The sequence below is a fragment of the Amborella trichopoda genome, chromosome 3, assembly GCF_054954075.1.
Source record: "Amborella trichopoda isolate Santa Cruz 75 chromosome 3, AtrichopodaSantaCruz75HAP2 v2.0, whole genome shotgun sequence".
NCBI classification, from domain to species: Eukaryota; Viridiplantae; Streptophyta; class Magnoliopsida; order Amborellales; family Amborellaceae; genus Amborella; species Amborella trichopoda.
The window spans coordinates 53,205,087-53,224,069 of NC_142338.1; the positions used below are offsets into that span (position 1 = coordinate 53,205,087).

Here is an 18,983-nt window from a genome sequence, read left to right on the forward strand (position 1 = left end):
TCTATATTGACATGAAAATCTATTTTTACCCTGATTATGAGATTCGGGGCTTCAAACTGCACACCACACTCCATTTTTTAGAGCTAAAAATTCATTTAAAGCTATGCTTTAAAATGGCATATCTAACACTTAAAAAATGAACATTCTAAAGTAAGGTTGCAGTTTGTTTAGAGCCGAGGCTCTAAACATTCAATGTAAAACACACATTGAAATAGTCTCGAGAAATGTGGTTTCAATATTGGGAATCTTCGTGATAGCCTTAAAATATATTTTTATCTCTAATTATAAAATTTCAATATTAAAAGGTAGTGTGGATTGAGCAGATCTATGAAAACTTCAAAATCTTTAAAATTGACGGTCTAAAAATGCGCTATAAGATGCACTATTTCCAAAACTTGAAATCCATTTTTTTTTTCTCATGTCCGTACATCTTGAGGCCGAGATGATCAATTTGAGGATATTTGGGCATCAAACCAACCTCTTCTAGTGAAGTTTTTGATGTGTGCCCTAATTTGATTGTTTAGATCCTCACACTATATAAACTTTTTCCTTAAGTAATGCTTTACGTTATACTCTATTTGCCGGGCTTCAAACCTACTTTTTATGGTTTTCCACATCCATAATCCCCATTTGATGCTCAATCTTCTGATATACGTGCTGGTAATATCCACCGTCCATCACATGAAAAGGACAGTAAGTACCTCAAGATGTAGTATATCCAACACGCATCCAGTACAGCAATATTCGATAATAAAGATTAATCTCTGTTTTGGGGTTAATTAGAAGATCAATCACATTATTAAGTAAAAAACTTGGAAACCATTCAAATCAAATATAGTAAGTTATAACAAAGTGGATGGATAATGGTCTAATGCTCATTCATTGACTTATTATGGATTTACTTAGAGAGAAAGTTGGTATGAAAATCAAATTCATTTGAGAAGGACCTTGGCCTACTCCTGAAAAATGAAACAAAATGATATGAGCGGAGAGGAAAGGAGACGTAAGGGCCAGAAAGAGGAGCAGCCACGAAGAGAGACAAAGCGAGAAGTAGAGAGAGAAAGTTAGAAGTAGAGAGCGAGAGAGAGCGGCGACGGAAGAAACTCAAGGTCAGCTTCGCCTCCCCTTTTTAAATCTTTCTCATCCCTTTTTCATTTCTCCCATCTCCCCCTCTCTCTCTCTCTCTCTCATCGACTGCTCAACCCCTAAACTCCACTTCTTCTTCTCATTCAAATCACACCACAAAAACAAAACCCTCTCTCTCTCTCTCTCTCTCTCTCTCTCTACTATTGGGTCTTCTAGTTTTTGGGGTTAGAGAGACTGGTTCTCTTCATCTGAGACATTTGCAGGTGTTGGCTTTCCATTGATGCGAAAACTGGCGGAGTTCAAGGTAAAGTAATGGCGGATCCGCCTGGTTTCCGCCTATGTTTTACTAGTTATTCCTGTGATAGTGGTGGTGGTTTTTTTTTCTCTGGTATTTTGTCGGGGTCGAGAAGAGGAATAGGGAGGGAAGAAAGAGGAGGAGGATTGTTATTTGTATTGTTTGGATCAGAAGCATGCTGAGTGTTCTTCGCGTTCATCTCCCGTCTGATATACCTATCGTGGGGTGTGAGCTCACACCTTATGTGCTTTTGAGACGCGCTGATAACTCCATCACCACTGATGATGCCCTTGAACCAGAGCCGGTAGATGGGTTCTACCTGAGGTACAAATGGTAGGTTTTGATTTCCCTTTCTCTCTATCTATATATCTCTGTCTCTTGTTGTGGCCTTTTGAGTTTTTCTCTCTCTAGAACAAGTGATGAGTTGATTTCTACCCCCTCCCCCCTTCACTGTCGCTTGTTCTGGGTTTCTTTTTTTTTTATTTTTCAATTGGACACACGCACTGTCTCTTGCGTTTGGGGTTTCAGGCTTTTTGTTCCCTGTTTTGTATTCCTGTGAACTTTCCTCTTGGTTTCATTTTTGTTGATTTGGAGATTAGGATTACTGTACTTGTGAGTTGAACATGGCATGGGATAGCTGATTCAGGGTAGTCAATCACTGGATATAGAAATTCTTATCACTTCACAGTCTTGTGCTTTTATAAGTGAACCTTTGTGCTGTTTCGTTTTTATGCCTTGCTTGAATCGAACTGACCTCTTCATGTAATAGGTTTGAATTGTGTATGTGCAAATAGGTGGGAATTGCGCATATGTATGTTGAATGCTAATGATAAATGCATTTATGCCATAAAAAGGGTCAATCGAGGATATCATGGTCTTGACGATTGAATACCCTAAATCACTTGAACCCTTTAAATTCTAGGACCACTATTATTTACTGATACAGAGTGTGAGTGTGAGGGGTGTGAGTGTGAGGGAGCGATGACACGAGGGAGGAATGACACAAGGTATAATTTGGGACAACATATGGGAATTAGGTAAATAACTATGCCTCATATTGATAATCTGCACTAGGGAGTAGGGACTTTTTTAACTGAATATCCAAGCATGTTTTCTATTGGTATCACATTTTCTTTGGCTAGGTTGGCCCGGGCTTTGCTAGGTCACTCCCGTCCTGTTTTTGCCATGTAATCTTAATTATGTAATTTTATCTTGATACTTGATGGGTTTACTGTAATTACACTGTGTGATGATTGCTTTGACATCTTCAACATACTAATGCCTGTATCCCTATTCCCATAGTAATGAAGTTAAAACATATTTAATATGCGTATGCAAATGCATTGCCTTCGTTCTCATATATTTGGTCGTGACAACTCCGAAAATCCTCATGTAAGAATGACACGATTGTCATCACTTTTGAGTAAGGCCTTAATGATTACTCCTAATTAGAGGACTTATTCACAAGATCTACCCAAATCTTGTCATCGTTATGATTATCATTTGAGCCTAATCCCAACTATTTGGGGTCGGCTACACGAATCCTGTTCAACTATTCCGCTTTATTAAGAGCCATACCCCGAGTCTAACCATGGGTCACTATATCTCTTCTCACTACTTCCATCCTAACCCTTGCTCATTTCTCATTGCACTCGGGTGCTGGTATAATGCTTCGCTTATAGGGAATGCCCTAGCATGCACGTATAACATTTTGATCAAGATCCTTTCACTGAGCTGGGGACCGGCCATGGCAGAGTTAGGAAAGATGGACTCAAACTTGGAAGCCAAAACCTCAAGGTTGCAACCAGTGCATCCAATTGAGTCATGGGCTTGAACCCAAATTTACCCAAATCTTGCTAGTATAAAAAATGTTTAATCTAGTGTAGGTGCACAAGTCCGGAGTATCCAAAATCCAATAGAAAAAAGAATTCAGATTAATCCATATGTGTATCAACTATAAACTATAAGAGCATTGAGTAGGAAGCTGTTGCGGGACAAAAGATGGTTCTCTAGTGGTTTGGAAACATTTTCTAGTATTACTAGATATGGATTCTTGAGATACTTGAAGCAATTCCTAGCGAAATTTGAAACATGTTTCTAGAGCTACTGGCATAAATTTCCAAAGCATTTCCCTGATGTTTTGTACTAGTCCTCGACGTAAATACTCATTATCATAGGGACCGGGTATGATGGGAAATAAATGATATATATTGATGGGTCTAGGTAGTGACCATGGGTTCATTGTCTTCCCAATCACTTCAATTTAGAGTCTTTTCTAGCTTTCGTAGTAAACTCTTCCTACGATTGTTGGTAGGTCAGCTCAATTTGTTCTTGTTACAAACTTCGATGTTTGAACCTTTATGCAAATGATGTCTCACCAATCTTGCTCCTCATTTGTACACCCCATTCCCTTCTCTTCATCAAATTTCTTTTTGAACTAGGCCTCCTTAGAACCCTTGGATCCTTCTTGCAATATTACCCCCCCCTCTCTCTATGCTTGTCTAGCCCCCATTACATGCTTAACTAAACCTCTCCACCACTTTGCAGCTAGATACTGATTGTTATCGATGTTCTACATGTGTCTGTACTGATACTATACCCAATCAAACATGTAACTAAATGATGCATGTAAACAAAGCACACATGATATCGTTTTGCCCTAGTGTACAGTTACCAGTACCGGTTGCCATACCAACCAAATCCTAGTGTGGGTCTGTGAATGTAATTTTTTAATTTCAAAGCGTGTGTACATTTAGAAAATTTAATTTTTTAGGGAAATTCTTGTGAGATTTTGAATACAATGTATGGACTAATAACTTTAAATTATTTTACTGCAAGGAGTTAAGATGGCATATATAGGAATTTGTGAGGGATGTTTGTTATTGGAGTTGATTCGTTATACCCATGTTAGTGAAGCAAGCCTCTTTTATAGTTATCAAGACCAAAACGAAATAGTGGTCCGATTGCTGACTGATGCCTTGGCCGGTCAGGTCCAAGGTAGAAATCAGGTTTGATGGAAAATTAGTCATAAGTGACGATTGACCAATTTTGGCTTCTCATGCCAGCCGGTTTTAACCATTCGACCGGCTAAGACTAGCTAGTTTTAACCGGTTCGACTAGCTAAATGCAGTTGGAAATTTTTTTTAATAGATTTTACATTTTTAAACTATTTTTTCTTTTTTCTTTCTCTAAAATCCTGTCCAACCATGTTAAATAGTGGTTGGACTGGTTTTGACTAGTCCAAACCTCTCTCTGGTTTGGTGGCCGGTCGGAGCCCAATAATACAGGTCTCTTTAACATTCAGAAAGAGAGGAAGCCTTTGAATATTAATTTATACAATTTTTTCTTTGAAGAAAAAAGAGCAACTCTTTATGCTCTCTTCTTTCAATATGATACAAGGTTTATTATATTTTTATTTTGACTGGGTGATGAAGATCTAGAGGGGCATACCATTTCCACATTACATGAAGGGTTGTATTTTCTACAATAAAAAAAAAGAAAAAGGCATGGAATTAGTGGCCACTTCCAGCATTGTATATAATGTTTTCAGATGATGTTTCAGTTATGCATGTGCCATGCAGATGCCCCATTCTAGAACCCATACTTCTATCACCAGATGTCTGGCAATCTGTCCTCTTTCTCATTTTTTTTCTTTAATCCCTTTTAATGCTTCCATCTGTTGAGGATTTGACTACTTGAGTTACGACATTAGTATTTTGCTATCAGGGATGAGATTTCCATCTGTTGGATACTCAGTTAATGTTTCTCTCTCCAATTTTTGGATGTATCACTTATCAGCTTCATCTAGTTATGTCTTATACTGGAGATCTCATCTAGTTCCTGTAGAGCAACCAAGAATATATCCTGAATACAAGCTGGGTTCTGATTTTGCTTGATTGCTGCCTTTGTAAAACAAGTAATTAGTCATATTATTCCAATAATTCTCATATTTTGTTAAGAAAGTGAGATGACTGTTCAATTTCTGAAAATGTACAATTGCATCCTTTATCCTCACGTTTAATACATTTGTATGCAAATTTTAACATGTTTTTACTATGGAATTCCCATCAATCAATACTTTAATTCACATATATTATGACAAACATGATGTAGGTGGATTTTCTTAGGGAGACAGAGGAGTCGAACCTGGCTTGAAGAAGTACTGCAGCTTAGTGGCCTTTGATTGAAATGGTTGAGGGTCTTAGTATATTTTTGATCAGGAAGTCTGGGACATCTATATTGACAACTTTATATTTATGCAGCTAGTTTCTTATGTGATATGATTACACCAGATAATTTAAGTCTAATGCTAATGTAGTTAGTTAACTAGTGAGGAATTGCTATTTCTTTGGTAGAAATGATTCTCCAAGTAAAAGGACGAATATCCAGACCTAAATTTCAAATACCCATTTTGCATGGGTGCCTGCACACATTTGTTTTAGAGATTGTAATGCACTGGTGTTTCATATACTAAATGGATTTTCATTGCATGGGTGTTTTAGTTCAAATATCCTTTTGTAATTATGGTGACCTCCCAATCATGTGGACGCCTAGGAAGGATAGGAGAGGGCATAAGAGATGTTTTCTATTAAATCCATTGAAAATTACTTATACTATTTTTTATTGTATTATTTTGATTTCAATTTCATTGAAGTTAAAGAATCAAAGAATTATCTCTGATAGCTCTAGAAGCTTGTTTTGATCTAACAGGAAGGGAAAAGAAATGTTTTTTATCCCTTGAGCCTCGAAGGAAAGATCTTTCCTTGACGAAAAGTTTTATTTTCTAATACTATACTAATAATAACCCATTTTTTGGCATTTCTAATACCACTGTAAGGGGAGTTTATAACCCATTTTGGTTTTTGTATATGGTCTTCTGACCCATTCCTTTTTGCCGGGGGTCCAAAGGCTCCCTGGACAACTGCTTGTATGTCTCTCCTTCATTTCAATATAAATGTTAACTGTTCTCAAAAATACTATACTAATAATATATTTAGTTTTGTTTATACTTTTAGGGTTTTATCTTTTTTTATATTTTCTTATTTTTCTATATTTTCTAATTTTTCTGAGAAAATAGTCTTTAAACTGTTTTTTTCTTTTTTACTTTTTGAAACTTTTCTCAACTTTTATATGCATTTTCTATTGTTTATTATTTTCTTTGTTATTCTTGATTTTTATAGTTTTTTTTTATATATGTTTCCTTATTTTTTAAACTTTTTCTTAGGCATTTTCCAATTTGTCACGGACTCGGGTGAGTCGACTGAAACTCTGCTCGAGTAACTTGGCCAGGTTGGTTGCCAAGTAGAGTTAAAAAAACCTTTGTCTAAACAGAATTTTATGGTGTGTTTGAGAGATAGCTTCTGTACTAGAGCAACATTGAGTAGACAGCCTCTACAGTCAAAACTAATCAGTGATGTATGTGGGACCTTGGAGCAAGTCTTATTTTGTTGGGAGCACGATCAACGGGAGGTTGATGAAACTGGTTGGGGTGGATGGATGTTGACTGATACATGTGGTTCAAATATACCAGAATTCTGTGAAGATTTTTCAGTGGAGGGCTGAAGTGAGAATTCTTTTTATGGCACCCCTTAGTAATTTAATGTAGCCACAACACCGTAGGTTTCCCGTGAAAGAAAGGCTAGCTCCTACATTAGCACGACATCTGTATGCCTCAATTGAACTTCCCCAGGAGGTTCATTCTTTACTTGAACCAACTGTTGAGTGAATCTGGTTTGAGAATAATTAATAATTGTCTGGATTCGGATGAAAAATTGGCACAATTGAGACCTGATCATATTTAACTTACATGGGGCTCAAGCATCTCGTTTTAAAGAACTTATGAAAATAGTGGGTTAAGCACTTGACAAACATAGACCCTATGGGTCTATAAGAAGCTCAGAATGGTTAACTGGAAGCTTTTAGTCTGGAATAATATGTATCTAAAAACATCAATACTTGGAAGCTTCTAGTGTGAATGGGGGATCAAGGCAACATGGAGGTATCAGACAAATTTTACGAAAACAGAATTAGAGAGGGTCAAATTTGAGAGCGAGGTATATAGTTGGAGACAAATATTCGGGGCGTTATGGTTCAAACTTCAAAGCATGTGATAAGAGTAGCCATGTTTTGCCGTCTACTGCTTATACCTGCTTGGGCAACAACATCTCAACATGATCACTATGAGGGAAGTGGCCCCAGTGATAAGGGATGGAATCTGTAGGCGAGTGATTGGGTTATGTTAAGGACTGGTTACCCACCGTAAATATTTAGAACTCAAGGAAATGAACCTAGAGCTGCTTTGTGGTTGGACTGACAAGTTATAAAGAAGGAAGTTTAATATGAACTAGTCAGCTTGACCAGAGATAGGACCTCATTATGCTATTAATCATTTCCCCAGCCAAGTGCATTGTGTGAAAGAGAAATAGATCTTGGAAGGAGTCTCGGTTGTTCACAAAATTATTGATTTGAGGTATGAATCTGGAGTGCTGTGTGTTTTATTAGAATCACATGGAAGAGTCCTATGATCACACTGACAGAAAATTCTTCGAGTCCATGCACAGACAGTTCTGGGGAGGAGCAGAGACTTGGGATGGTTACGTATGCATAACAATATCTCTTGATAATCCTTTGAACATAAATCAAGGGCCCAAGAAATAAAGTTTTGTGCCAGAGAAGTTGGAAAATTTGTTGGTAACTAAGACCCATTTGGGAATTTAATACAAATTGCCACCATATGTATGCTTTTTTGAACTTCTTTTATGGAGCTATCACCCAGAAAAGGGGGAAAATAAACGCAAATTATTATATAGGTTGATTGCCCATTGTGAAGAAATTGGCTGTCACTTCCGGTCATAGGATTGAGAGCTCTGTTATTACCTTAGTCCAAATCTTGGAGAGCCCTCCGTCACTCTCTCCACCAATCCATTGGCACCAATGTGTTTATCGTTTGTCTGTGGGCCACTGGAGCCGGCCCCAAAAATAAATGAACAAAATCTCAATTACTATATTAATTTGGTTATTTTCCTTACAGAAAAGATAACCACTTTTTATTTTCATATCTTAGCCACACAATCATCCACATTTTACTTTATGGAAATGCAAGTAGCATATTGAGCAAAATATCTTAAATTGGTCACTGTATTACTACCGATGCCATGTTGAGATTTATTCACCATGGAATTGAGTTTTCCATTTTCTCTTGTTATTGGCTGTTGGGGAAAAAATATCAGTATTTAGCTGACATGGGTTACTGTCATTGTTCTTTCTCTCTCTCTCTCTCTCTTTCGTAGGTACCGTATGCAGAGTGACAAAAAAGTTGCAGTGTGCAGTGTACACCCATCCGAGCAGGCAACTTTGCAGTGTCTAGGCTGTGTGAAAGCAAAAATTCCAATTACCAAGAGTTACCACTGTTCGTCAAAATGCTTTTCAGATGCATGGCAACATCATCGTGCTTTGCATGAACGTGCAGCAAATGCTCTAAATGAAAATGGGACTGAAGAGGAGGAGCTGTATCGGTTTAATAGTAGTGGTGCTGTTGTGACCAATCCATCACTCTCTAGTTCAACATCAGCCACAAATCCAAGCCCTATCATGAACAATGGTTCCACTCCTATTTATTCTTCGGCCACTTCTGATAGAACTAGTGGTGAGGCTTGGGTTGAGGTGGGGCGCTCGAAGACTTATACACCAAGTGCTGATGATATAGGGCACGTTCTCAAGTTAGAATGTGTAGCAATAGATGCTGATACTAGAATATCAGTGGGACCTGTGAGTACCCTTTTGACTTCAAGGGTTATCCCTGCACCTTCACCTACTCCAAGGCGCTTGATTCCAGTTAGCGGGGTTGACCTAGTTGGGCATTTGGATTCAGATGGTCGGGGTACTTCAGGATCCTTTACAGTGCTCTCTTATAATATTCTTGCAGATGTTTATGCTGCAAATGATGTATACAGCTATTGCCCATCATGGGCCCTGTCATGGACTTATCGAAGGCAAAACCTTTTAAGGGAGATAGTGGGTTATCATGCGGACATTCTGTGTCTTCAAGAGGTACATTCATCAAATGTTTCTTACGGAGATCATGCACAAATGTCCACCATATATGTTTTTGTGCATGTATTTGTTTGGGAAAGTACACTATAAGCTGATGAACTATGGAAAACATGGGTCATTGGGGCCATTTATGGAGGGTTATGGACGGCTGGACCCACCAGAATGGTTTCACTCTCACTGTTATCATGCATTATTTCATTGGATCCATGATGACCAGTTTTCCGTAGTCAGTATACTCGCTCTTTAGATGTTTGGTTGGTAAGCAAGCATGCAACATAAGGTTTTTAAGTTACTCCATTTTATGCTTCTTTGTGGCATAACTGTTATATTGGTATTTTGGTGAGATCTGGTCCATTGAACTTTTTAATCACACCCCTAAACATGAGAATATGTCTTTGCATGTCAAAATGTCTTATGTTTCATTTGAGGCAAACTAGTTTTATACTACCTATTGCACATATAATACAACAAATTACCTTAAAGGGTTTCAATTATACTGTCACAGTAAGATATTGTGGTTACAAATTGCCTTATTGACAACAAAGTGTCAATCTCTAATGGTCCCCTTTGCAGCTGCTTACTAGATCTGAGATGATATATGAGGAACGTAAACAACTTAAGATAGAATCTTAGTGCAATGAAAAATCACCTAAATGTGCTTCCCATGCACATGGAGCATACGAAGAACTGACAAGAACGGAAATCTTGTTCTGTGCTTTGTAGACGGTAGACAATACAACCTAAATGTACTGAAAATGAGCCTAAACTAGAATACTTCAAAGCTGAAACACATTGTGTATCTGATATGTGCTTCATATCAGATACACAATTCTGAAGTGATGGTCTTTGTAGTGTTCAAGCTTGACAAGGATAAAAGAGAAAAGAAACCCGAAAACTTCATACTTGTGGCCCCATCAGAGCTGCTAAAATCTTCATATTCAGTGAGCACTTAGGACTTCTCTTGGATCTCTACATCAGCGTCGTCATCGTCATCATCATCCAAGCGTTATCCCAATTATTTGGGATCTCTACATAACGTGCCAAATTGCATTTGTAGGAAGCCATGCACTTAAGACCTTTTTTTTGTGTGTGTGTGTTGTGTTTTTTTTCTTTGTTTTTTTTTTGGGGAAAGGGGAGGGGCGCTAAGGCCTTAGGAGTTAGGAGTTAACTAGAAAAAGGAGCTTATGAGTGTTGTTGGATATCTGATTTTCAGGTTCAAAGTGACCATTTTGAAGAGTATTTTGCACCAGAACTTGAGAAACATGGCTATACGGCTGTGTACAAAAGAAAGACAGCTGAGGTTGTTATAGCCACTCATGTTGCTTATGGAAGTTTTGAACTTTGTAGATTGTATGGCTTTTTTTTGTTTTTTTTTGAGGTATCTGAAATAACATCTAATTGTTTTGCAGGTTTACACTGGCACTGTTTATGCAATTGATGGTTGTGCAACTTTTTTCCGCCGAGACCGGTTTTCCTTAGTTAAAAAATACGAGGTATATATGATTCATTGATTCAATACTGGAGGATATTTTGTCTGACCTTAAATTTGCTAAGCGGCTTTTCGTATATGTCCTTAGTGAAACAAAATTTTAGGAGAGTGATAAAGATTTATACAACTCGTCTGCAGGTTGAGTTCAATAAGGCGGCTCAATCTTTAACTGAGGCTGTGGTTCCTGTCGCTCAGAGGAAAAATGCTCTCAACCGGCTGCTTAAGGTGGTTTGGTCAAGGACTTTCTCTCTCTTTTTTTTCTCTCATGTGCTGGAAGAGATTTATCTCCTCTACTCCGTGGTTCTGTTTTCTAGAGTTCTTTTTCTCATACTTTTTGTTCATGTGTAGGACAATGTTGCTTTGATTGTGGTGTTGGAAGCGAAATTTGGTAATCATGGTCCTGAGGCCCCTGGAAAAAGGCAGCTTCTTTGTGTGGTGTGTACCTTTACCTTCTTTGCTTGTTAATTCTAAGTATGAGTCCGATAACTCACCTGTTGTATAATTCTTTTTGCTTCCGGGTTTTAGAAACAAGAAGCAAAGATTAGGAAGCTGCATTCTATGGTATTTTCATCTTTCTAAAAAAGAAAAAGGTGGGGGCTGATGGATGGTTGTACTAAAGAAAGGTTCCAAAATGCGGTAGGCAGCCGGCCTGGCCTAGGGCCCCCAATGCCTAGGCAGCCCAGAATCTCAGGCACCCTTAGGTGACATTTTAAAAAATATGCATTTTATGTGCTATCCAAACTTACATATATGCGGAAATTTGTGTCAATTTTGCATTTCTTTTGTTGCATATATATATATATATATATATATATATATATATATATATATATATATATATATATATATATATATATTCTAGCTTTTTTATGTAATTATATGTACATGAATATTGGTAACATGTCCCAAACTTTGAATAACTGAAATAATAAAAAACATAAATAAGTCCATAGTGTAAATCAATATTTCCATCCCGGATCTCTAGTACTAGTAATACAATATTTAGGGTTTAGGATTGAGTTTTTTCACTTTAAAGGGTTTAGAATACCCCCAAAATACCATTTTCTTCCTTTTTCATGGGTCAAAACGACCCAAAATGCCCTCATGGGCAAATTGATTTCTTACAAAAAGCCTCACGGCACGCGACTAGCCTGCCTTGTGGGGCGCCCATGAACTGGCGCACAAATTCCGCTGCTCAGGGCTAGGTGAGGCGGCCTAGGGACCATTGGCATTTAGCCGCCCGTCTAGGTGCTAGGCGAGCCGTTTTGTTGAACCATGTACTCGAGTAACTAGAAAAACAATGAAAGGAGCACCATTTTTTATTGTGAAATAAAATCCTCCCAAAATTGCTATCTTTCAAACACAACATCCCCGTTTCTTTTCTTTCAAGTGGCCTTGTTGAGGATTGAGTTTTTTCACTTTAGAGGGTTTAGAATATCCCCAAAATACCCTTTTCTTCCTTTTTCATGGGTCAAAACGACCCAAAATGCCCTCATGGGCAAATTTATATCTTCCAAAAAGCCTGCAGAGAGAGGGGGGGGGGGCTGCTAATGAACTGGCGTCAAAACTCCCCTGCTCAGGGCTAGGTGAGGCGGGCTAGGGACCATTGGCACTTAACAAGTCGTCGAGGCGCTAGGCGAGCCGTTTTGTTAAACCATGTACTGGAGTATCTAGAAAAACAATGAAAGGAGCACCATCTTCTTATATTTTTTTGGGTATTGTGAAATAAAATCCTCCCAAAATTGTTATATTTTTTTGAATATTCCGAAAATTGTTATCTTCCAAACACAACCTCCCCATTTATTTTCTTTCAAGTGGCGCTGTTAATTTGTTTTTAAATCTTTACCCAACCTATTCCGCAACTCTCATTCCCTTTTCAGGACCCATATTTATTAACCTCATGTCCTAACCTGCTTTTACTCTTTTTACTCTACCCCACCCGCCATTTTCCCGAATCCCTCCCTCCCTTTTGTGATCTGGTTTTGTTTCGTCAATAGGTTTTGTGGTCAAAATGATTATCACTAGAGAGGAAGAAACCGATATTAGGAGTAGAGTCCTCTCGTCCTCTCGTATTTTTTCTTTTGCCAGGAATTGTGGAAAATGGTTTTCTGGTGATTTTTTTTTTTTGGCATGACAACACTTCTAAAAATGCTTGATAACCACCAGCCGCACCCTCCCCAAAACCAATCCAGAATTCATTGCTGTGATCACAAATTAGATAGGAAGAATAGGTCATTGAATCAATGGTGGTTACGGATCTCGGAGAACTACTTTTTTTATTGATCTTAACATTGTATTGAAGGACACAAGAATTACAAAGGTACAAAGCAACCGAGGGGACAAATAAAAGTCATCAACCAATGTGACACTCTAAAAACAAGAAAGAGAAACCAGCAAAAAAACTAAAACTGCAAAGATCTAAAACAGCAAAAACAAAGGCACACTACTTGAAAAAATGGCTTTTGAATTGAGTTTCTTCTTCTCAATGGAGAAGCAATTTTCTTTGCAAAAAACCAGGGGATCGGCTACTTTGAAAACCAAGAATTTCAAACTAAAATCACCCATTTACTCCTCCAATAACGCCTGATAACTGCCAGCCCCACCCCTCCCCACCCCACCCCACCCTAAACTACTCAAGAATTAGTTGCTTTGACGATCAATTAACATTATAATGGTTTCGGTGCATGAAAAATCATTCGAAAAGTGGTTTTGAACTTGGTTTCTTCTCATCTATGGTGTCCATAAAACCACATTTTAGAGTGTTCTGAATTGGTTTTCTTTTCATCCATGGACGAAAGCAGTTTTCTTTGCAAAGCTAGGAATTCTCAAACTAAAACCAACCACTAACAATCTGAGTTTTTACTTTTACTTGTGAAAAGATGGCTTTCCAGCCATCAAAAATGCTTTTCTTAATGGCTAGAAGCCTGAAACCATACTTACCGGAATCTCTCCACTGACCTCGCGTTTCCGGTTCTGAAACCCGATTCTGCGTTTCCGTTAAGGAATCTCCACGGAAACCCTATTTTGGAACCAAAGAAACTCGATTCCTTAATTTCGGAATCTCAATTCGACACATCTTTAGAAACCATTTTTCGGAATCAAAGAAACTAGATTCCTTAATGTCGGAATCGCGATTCAAAATCTCTCTAGAAACCATTTATTGGAACCAAGGAAACTCGATTCTTTAATTTTGAAATCTCGATCCAACACATCTTTAGAAACTTGAACCCATTAATTGTGGGTAGACGTTCCCAAATATATTGAATCTGGATTCTAGCAAGGATTAAATCTTGATTTCACGTCAATTGTAGTAGAAATTTTCCTTCGAATGCTTCTTGTGGTTGCAGGGTTTCATTATTTTACTTGTGCCACCCTGGATGGCCTTCACTTTAAATTTAAAATATAACTGGTAAATACAACACATACAATTAAAAGTAAAACCATGGTGTAGACATAATCCTATTTTGTCTTTATAATAATGAAGTCAAAATAACAATTTAGAAATACTTGTCTTTGTATATAATGGCTGTAAGTTCAATTGTCAACACAATCACTTTAAAAGTTGGGAAACTTTCTAATAAGAGACATCCAATGTAGGTTCTAAAGTTGATGCGGCTCAAGATGTGCTTGTGTTTTCTTTCTCCGTATAAATGAAATCTCGATTCCTAGTAGGGGTCGTCAAACGCGTTCCATAGTTCATATTATTGTAAATCTTGATCTCAAACTGGCATGGATCTCTGATCCATATACTTCAGAAACTTTATTTCAAATATGTCAGAATCATGATTCGAAACGACATATCTCTGTTCCACATATGTCAGAAACTCGATTCCATAGATGTCAGAAACTCGATTCCACATATTAATGAATCTTGACTCTTGGAGTGTCGATTCCAGGGGGATGCGAATCTCGATTCCAAGGAGAACGGAATCTTGATTCCATATGTAGATGAAACTTGGATCTATTTCGGTCGAAATACGATTCTCAAAAATTAGAAATCTCGTTTCTAGCAATTCCTATTGTACGGACAACGATTCTTAAGACAGGAATCTTTTAGCCAACCGTGATTCGGCGATCCGGTTCCTAAAACGATTCGGGCTCCTAGGCATTTCCAACAACTATGCCTGAAACATAGGGTTTTGGAGTTGGGATTTGAGGGTTGAAATGGGGATTAAATTGAAATATAAGAATTGGGATTTGTAGAATTTGATCAGAAGGCTCTATTCAGCAATTTGAAGGTGAAATGAAGGGGTAAGAGTGAACAGGAGGAAATAGAAAAATGAGAGAGGAGAGAGAAAGACATAAGATGGAGGTTTGTGCAAAACATGGGATGGGGTAGTGAGAGGAAGAAGGGGCTTGGGGCTTGGGGGGAATAAATGTACTTAAAATGACAAATTCGAGAGAAAAAAAATAAAAATTGGAACATTGGCCAAGGAGGGAGTGGCTGCTAGGGACACTAGTCGAACCTAATTAGTTTTCTGCCATCAGTTTGACATTTTTGTTTGTTTGGTTTGTTTTTTTGTTTGCTTTTCCTCCTCTTGTGTACAGTCTGCTGCCTCTAACACCACTTTTTGTACATCAGGTGCTTCTCAAGCACCAATTTTTTTGTTTCATCATCATCATCATTAGAGCTTTATCCCAACTATTTGGGTTGGCTACACAAATCCTGTTATGCAATTCTGCTCTATCAAGGGTCATACCCTTAGTAAGACCATAAGTTCCCATATTTTTTCTCACTACATCCATCCATGTCCTTCCCCCTTCCCTTTTAGAGCCTTACACTTGAACCGAATCGCTCATCCTAACAAATGTTGTATTGGGTCTGTGTTGCACATGGTCAGTCGATCTAAGTCTACTTTCTGTCATCTTGTCACCTATTGGAGCCACCCCAAAGTTCCCTTGAAGATATTCATTCCAAATTCTATCCTCGCCAATTTTTTGTTTCTGGTTGCCAAAATATGGCCTGATAACATGCCTATAAATCTTTTGTAACTTTTTTTTTTTTGATGATGTTAACATTTACATCTTTTGTAACTTTTACATAAAGTAATGCAAATCATTGTCTTCACCTAGAAAAAAAATAATAAATAGGTGGGGGGAGGGGTTGGTTTAAGTTTTAGAGTAATGGGGCTGCTTAAAATGAAAGATTGGAAGTAGGGAAGATTTTATTAGATCACTTTCCTTTTCATATTTCTTTTGTCTTATCGGTCTTTTGTTTTTACCATTGCTTTGTAGTCTGTTTTTCTCACCTTTGATTTTGACAATTTGGCCTTGTTTTGTCGTTTCTTTCTCAAACAAAAATTGAATTGAATTTATAGTTCATCAAAAACAAAAAAAATGAATTTATTATTGATGGGCCTTTTCTTTACATAAAAGGCTAGGCGTGCTGGTTTAGGCTTTTCGGGACAAACTTCAAGGATTCAAACCCTTGACCTCCCTCTTCCATACTGATAGATCTGCCGACCACTATACTGAATGCTTAGGGATTCTTTTTTGGAATATGAGAAATATAATAGGAGCTGCTCACTGCCATATTTGCCTTATTTAGAAGACTCTTTCTCTATTTTTTTTCCTTTCTATTTGTTGAATGGTTTGCTTCTCGATAGCTCCCCCCCCCCCCTCCACCATGAAAATATTTAGAGCTTGACTGTTTTTCTTCCTCTGGGATGGATGGTGTCATGCTAACCATGTATTTTCTGATATATTGGTGGACAGGCAAATACTCATGTAAATGTCCATCAAGATCTTAAGGATGTCAAGCTGTGGCAGGTTTGCTCTCTCTCTCTCTCTCTCTCTCTCTCTCTCTTGATGTGTGTGTGTGTGTGTGTTGTGTTGTGCTGCATGCTTGCATCCGTGCGTCTGTGTGTGCGTGCGCGTGCACGAGGGGGCTCTTTAGGAGTGTTGGTCTGACTGCTTCTGATATAATTTAGGTTCATACTCTGCTTAAAGGGCTGGAGAAAATTGCTGTCAGTGCAGACATTCCGATGTTGGTCTGTGGTGATTTCAATTCAATGCCTGGGAGGTATGGTAATTTATTAAATTCTATAATTTATTTTACACATGCACAAACACACTTGCACACACTTATGTACTTACAAACACACACATTGTTTGTGTTCTAGATATTTACATTAGTACATCAAGGAGGCACACCTTGATGATGCGAGAAATGATTTTTTTGGACATTATTGAATCAAAGTTCTCTTTAGGGTTTGAATATGGCATGCACACAGTTTTCAAGCACGAGACTGCACATCTCTAAAACTGTCGTCATTTAGAGATGGTTTAGATTAATGTGTCTCCACCGAAGAGGAATCAAGTGGAGGAATGGGTGACATCAGTTGTGCATTGTTGATAATGGTCGATGTGATGTACAGTTACTGTGTAACTGCAGAGCATGAAAATATATTTTTCAACTTTAATTATGATGTGAGGGAATCAATTTTGAATATGGGATTTGATTGCAGTGCTCCTCATGCCCTCTTGGCGACTGGGAAGGTGGAGTCAACACATCCGGACTTAACAATAGACCCTCTAGGAATTCTGCGGCCCCCTTCAAAGCTAAATCATCGCCTTCCTTTGGTAATCCATTTATTCTTACCCTTCCTAAAGAGAACTCCATTTTCTACCCATCTCAACTAAGAAAGAAGAAAAAGAAAAGATCCTCTATTCTTGGAAAGCTTAGTTCCTTGGTGGAATTCAGTTCTTCTAGTGCTCCTCTCCCAACCAACCATTGTTTGTGGTTATTGCTTCGAACAGGTCAGTGCTTACTCTTCCTTTGCTAGAATGGTGGGTGTTGGTATGGGCTTAGAGCAACAACGCAGGCGAATTGACCCTATGACAAATGAGCCCTTGTTCACAAACTGCACCCGAGATTTCCTGGGCACCCTTGATTACATATTCTACACTGGTAAATCTCTCTCTCTCCCTTTTTGTGTGTGTGTGTGTACATGCGGAGATTGTTGTGTACATACTGCTTGCATGGATAGCATGATACTGATCTCAACTCATTAACATTCAGCAGTCATCTCTCTCACACACATGTAGCGCTTGCATGGACAGCATGAAATTGTTTGTATCTACTCTCACAAGTTGAGAAGTTTCTATGTTATTATTTATATATCTGGCTCTCTTTTATGATCCAGCGGATTCACTGACCGTGGAATCGTTGCTTGAGCTCTTGGATGAGGATAGTTTACGCAAAGACACGGCGCTTCCTTCTCCTGAATGGTCTTCTGATCATATCGCACTTTTAGCAGAGTTTCGCTGCAACCCACGGTCACGTCGTTAGCTTTTAGCAATGTAAGCATTTTTCCTCAGTTTTTATCAGTGGTCTTTTTTTTACTTTCTTTTTTTTCCTCAGTAAATTTTTATTGAAGATGTTAGTATTTGTGGCTATATTTTTGTGATTTCCCTACCTATTAGGGTTTTTATTGTAGGATTGGAGATTTACGATGGGAAAGGAAGAGATTGGCTTTTGATGTAGCGGAAGGTAGTGGCCATGAGCTCTGATTTTTCTCTCCTCCAGTGTTAGGTGTGAAGAGAGAGAGAGAGATCTTCGTTACCTGTATTTAATGCATTTCCACAGTCAGTTGTAGTCCCTTTTGATGATAATAATAATTATGAAATGCATTAAGAAATTATTGGAAAATCTGGATGGCTCTTTTTGTTTCTTTTTCAGCTATCCTCACAGATTTGAATCTACTCTCGCAAGGGGCATGAGAAAGAAGGATTCTTAGTTTTTTATCGGAGTGTGCAGGATCACCGGGGACTTGAAAGCAGTAGAATCTCATCCAAAGTCTATAGTTCATTCAACAGAGCCAAGTTCTGGCAGTAAACTCTTGATGAGGTAGGTAGTTTGGAGATTTTAGAAGGGGTTCAATGTTCAGGGCCCTTCCTCACTCCATTAATTAGTTTCAGGTAATTATTCAATGTTTTTATTGACACACTGTTGGAATATGGACATTTTTAAGGGCGTCATGCCGGGTTTCAAGCTATAAACTGTCTCTCTCTCTCTCTAAAAAACCTGTCAATATAGAAGTCTTTCTTTTTAAAAAGATT

The 18,983-nt window shown here is 38.1% G+C and overlaps 1 protein-coding gene across 7 annotated transcripts; it reads left to right on the top strand.

The window, feature by feature from the left end:
• The first annotated feature begins 1,003 nt into the window (after positions 1–1,003).
• Positions 1,004–18,923, top strand: LOC18429302 (carbon catabolite repressor protein 4 homolog 1). 7 transcript variants are annotated; one of them, XR_002280149.2, is made up of 14 exons: positions 1,004–1,109; positions 1,350–1,714; positions 8,671–9,430; positions 10,647–10,733; positions 10,843–10,926; positions 11,061–11,147; positions 11,271–11,357; positions 16,638–16,691; positions 16,853–16,944; positions 17,390–17,504; positions 17,682–17,832; positions 18,068–18,224; positions 18,348–18,414; positions 18,604–18,923. XR_002280149.2 is itself a non-coding variant. In XM_020664446.2 (13 exons), exons 2-12 carry the CDS (start codon positions 1,557–1,559, stop codon positions 18,211–18,213), a joined length of 1,821 nt encoding a protein of 606 aa, XP_020520105.1. In that variant the 5' UTR covers positions 1,004–1,109; positions 1,350–1,556; the 3' UTR covers positions 18,214–18,224; positions 18,348–18,573. The 7 variants fall into 7 exon arrangements, 2 of the variants coding, with proteins under 2 accessions (XP_020520105.1, XP_006838651.1); XR_002280150.2 differs by having other exon boundaries at positions 18,682–18,923; XR_966499.3 differs by having other exon boundaries at positions 18,362–18,414.
• The last annotated feature ends 60 nt before the right edge of the window (positions 18,924–18,983 follow it).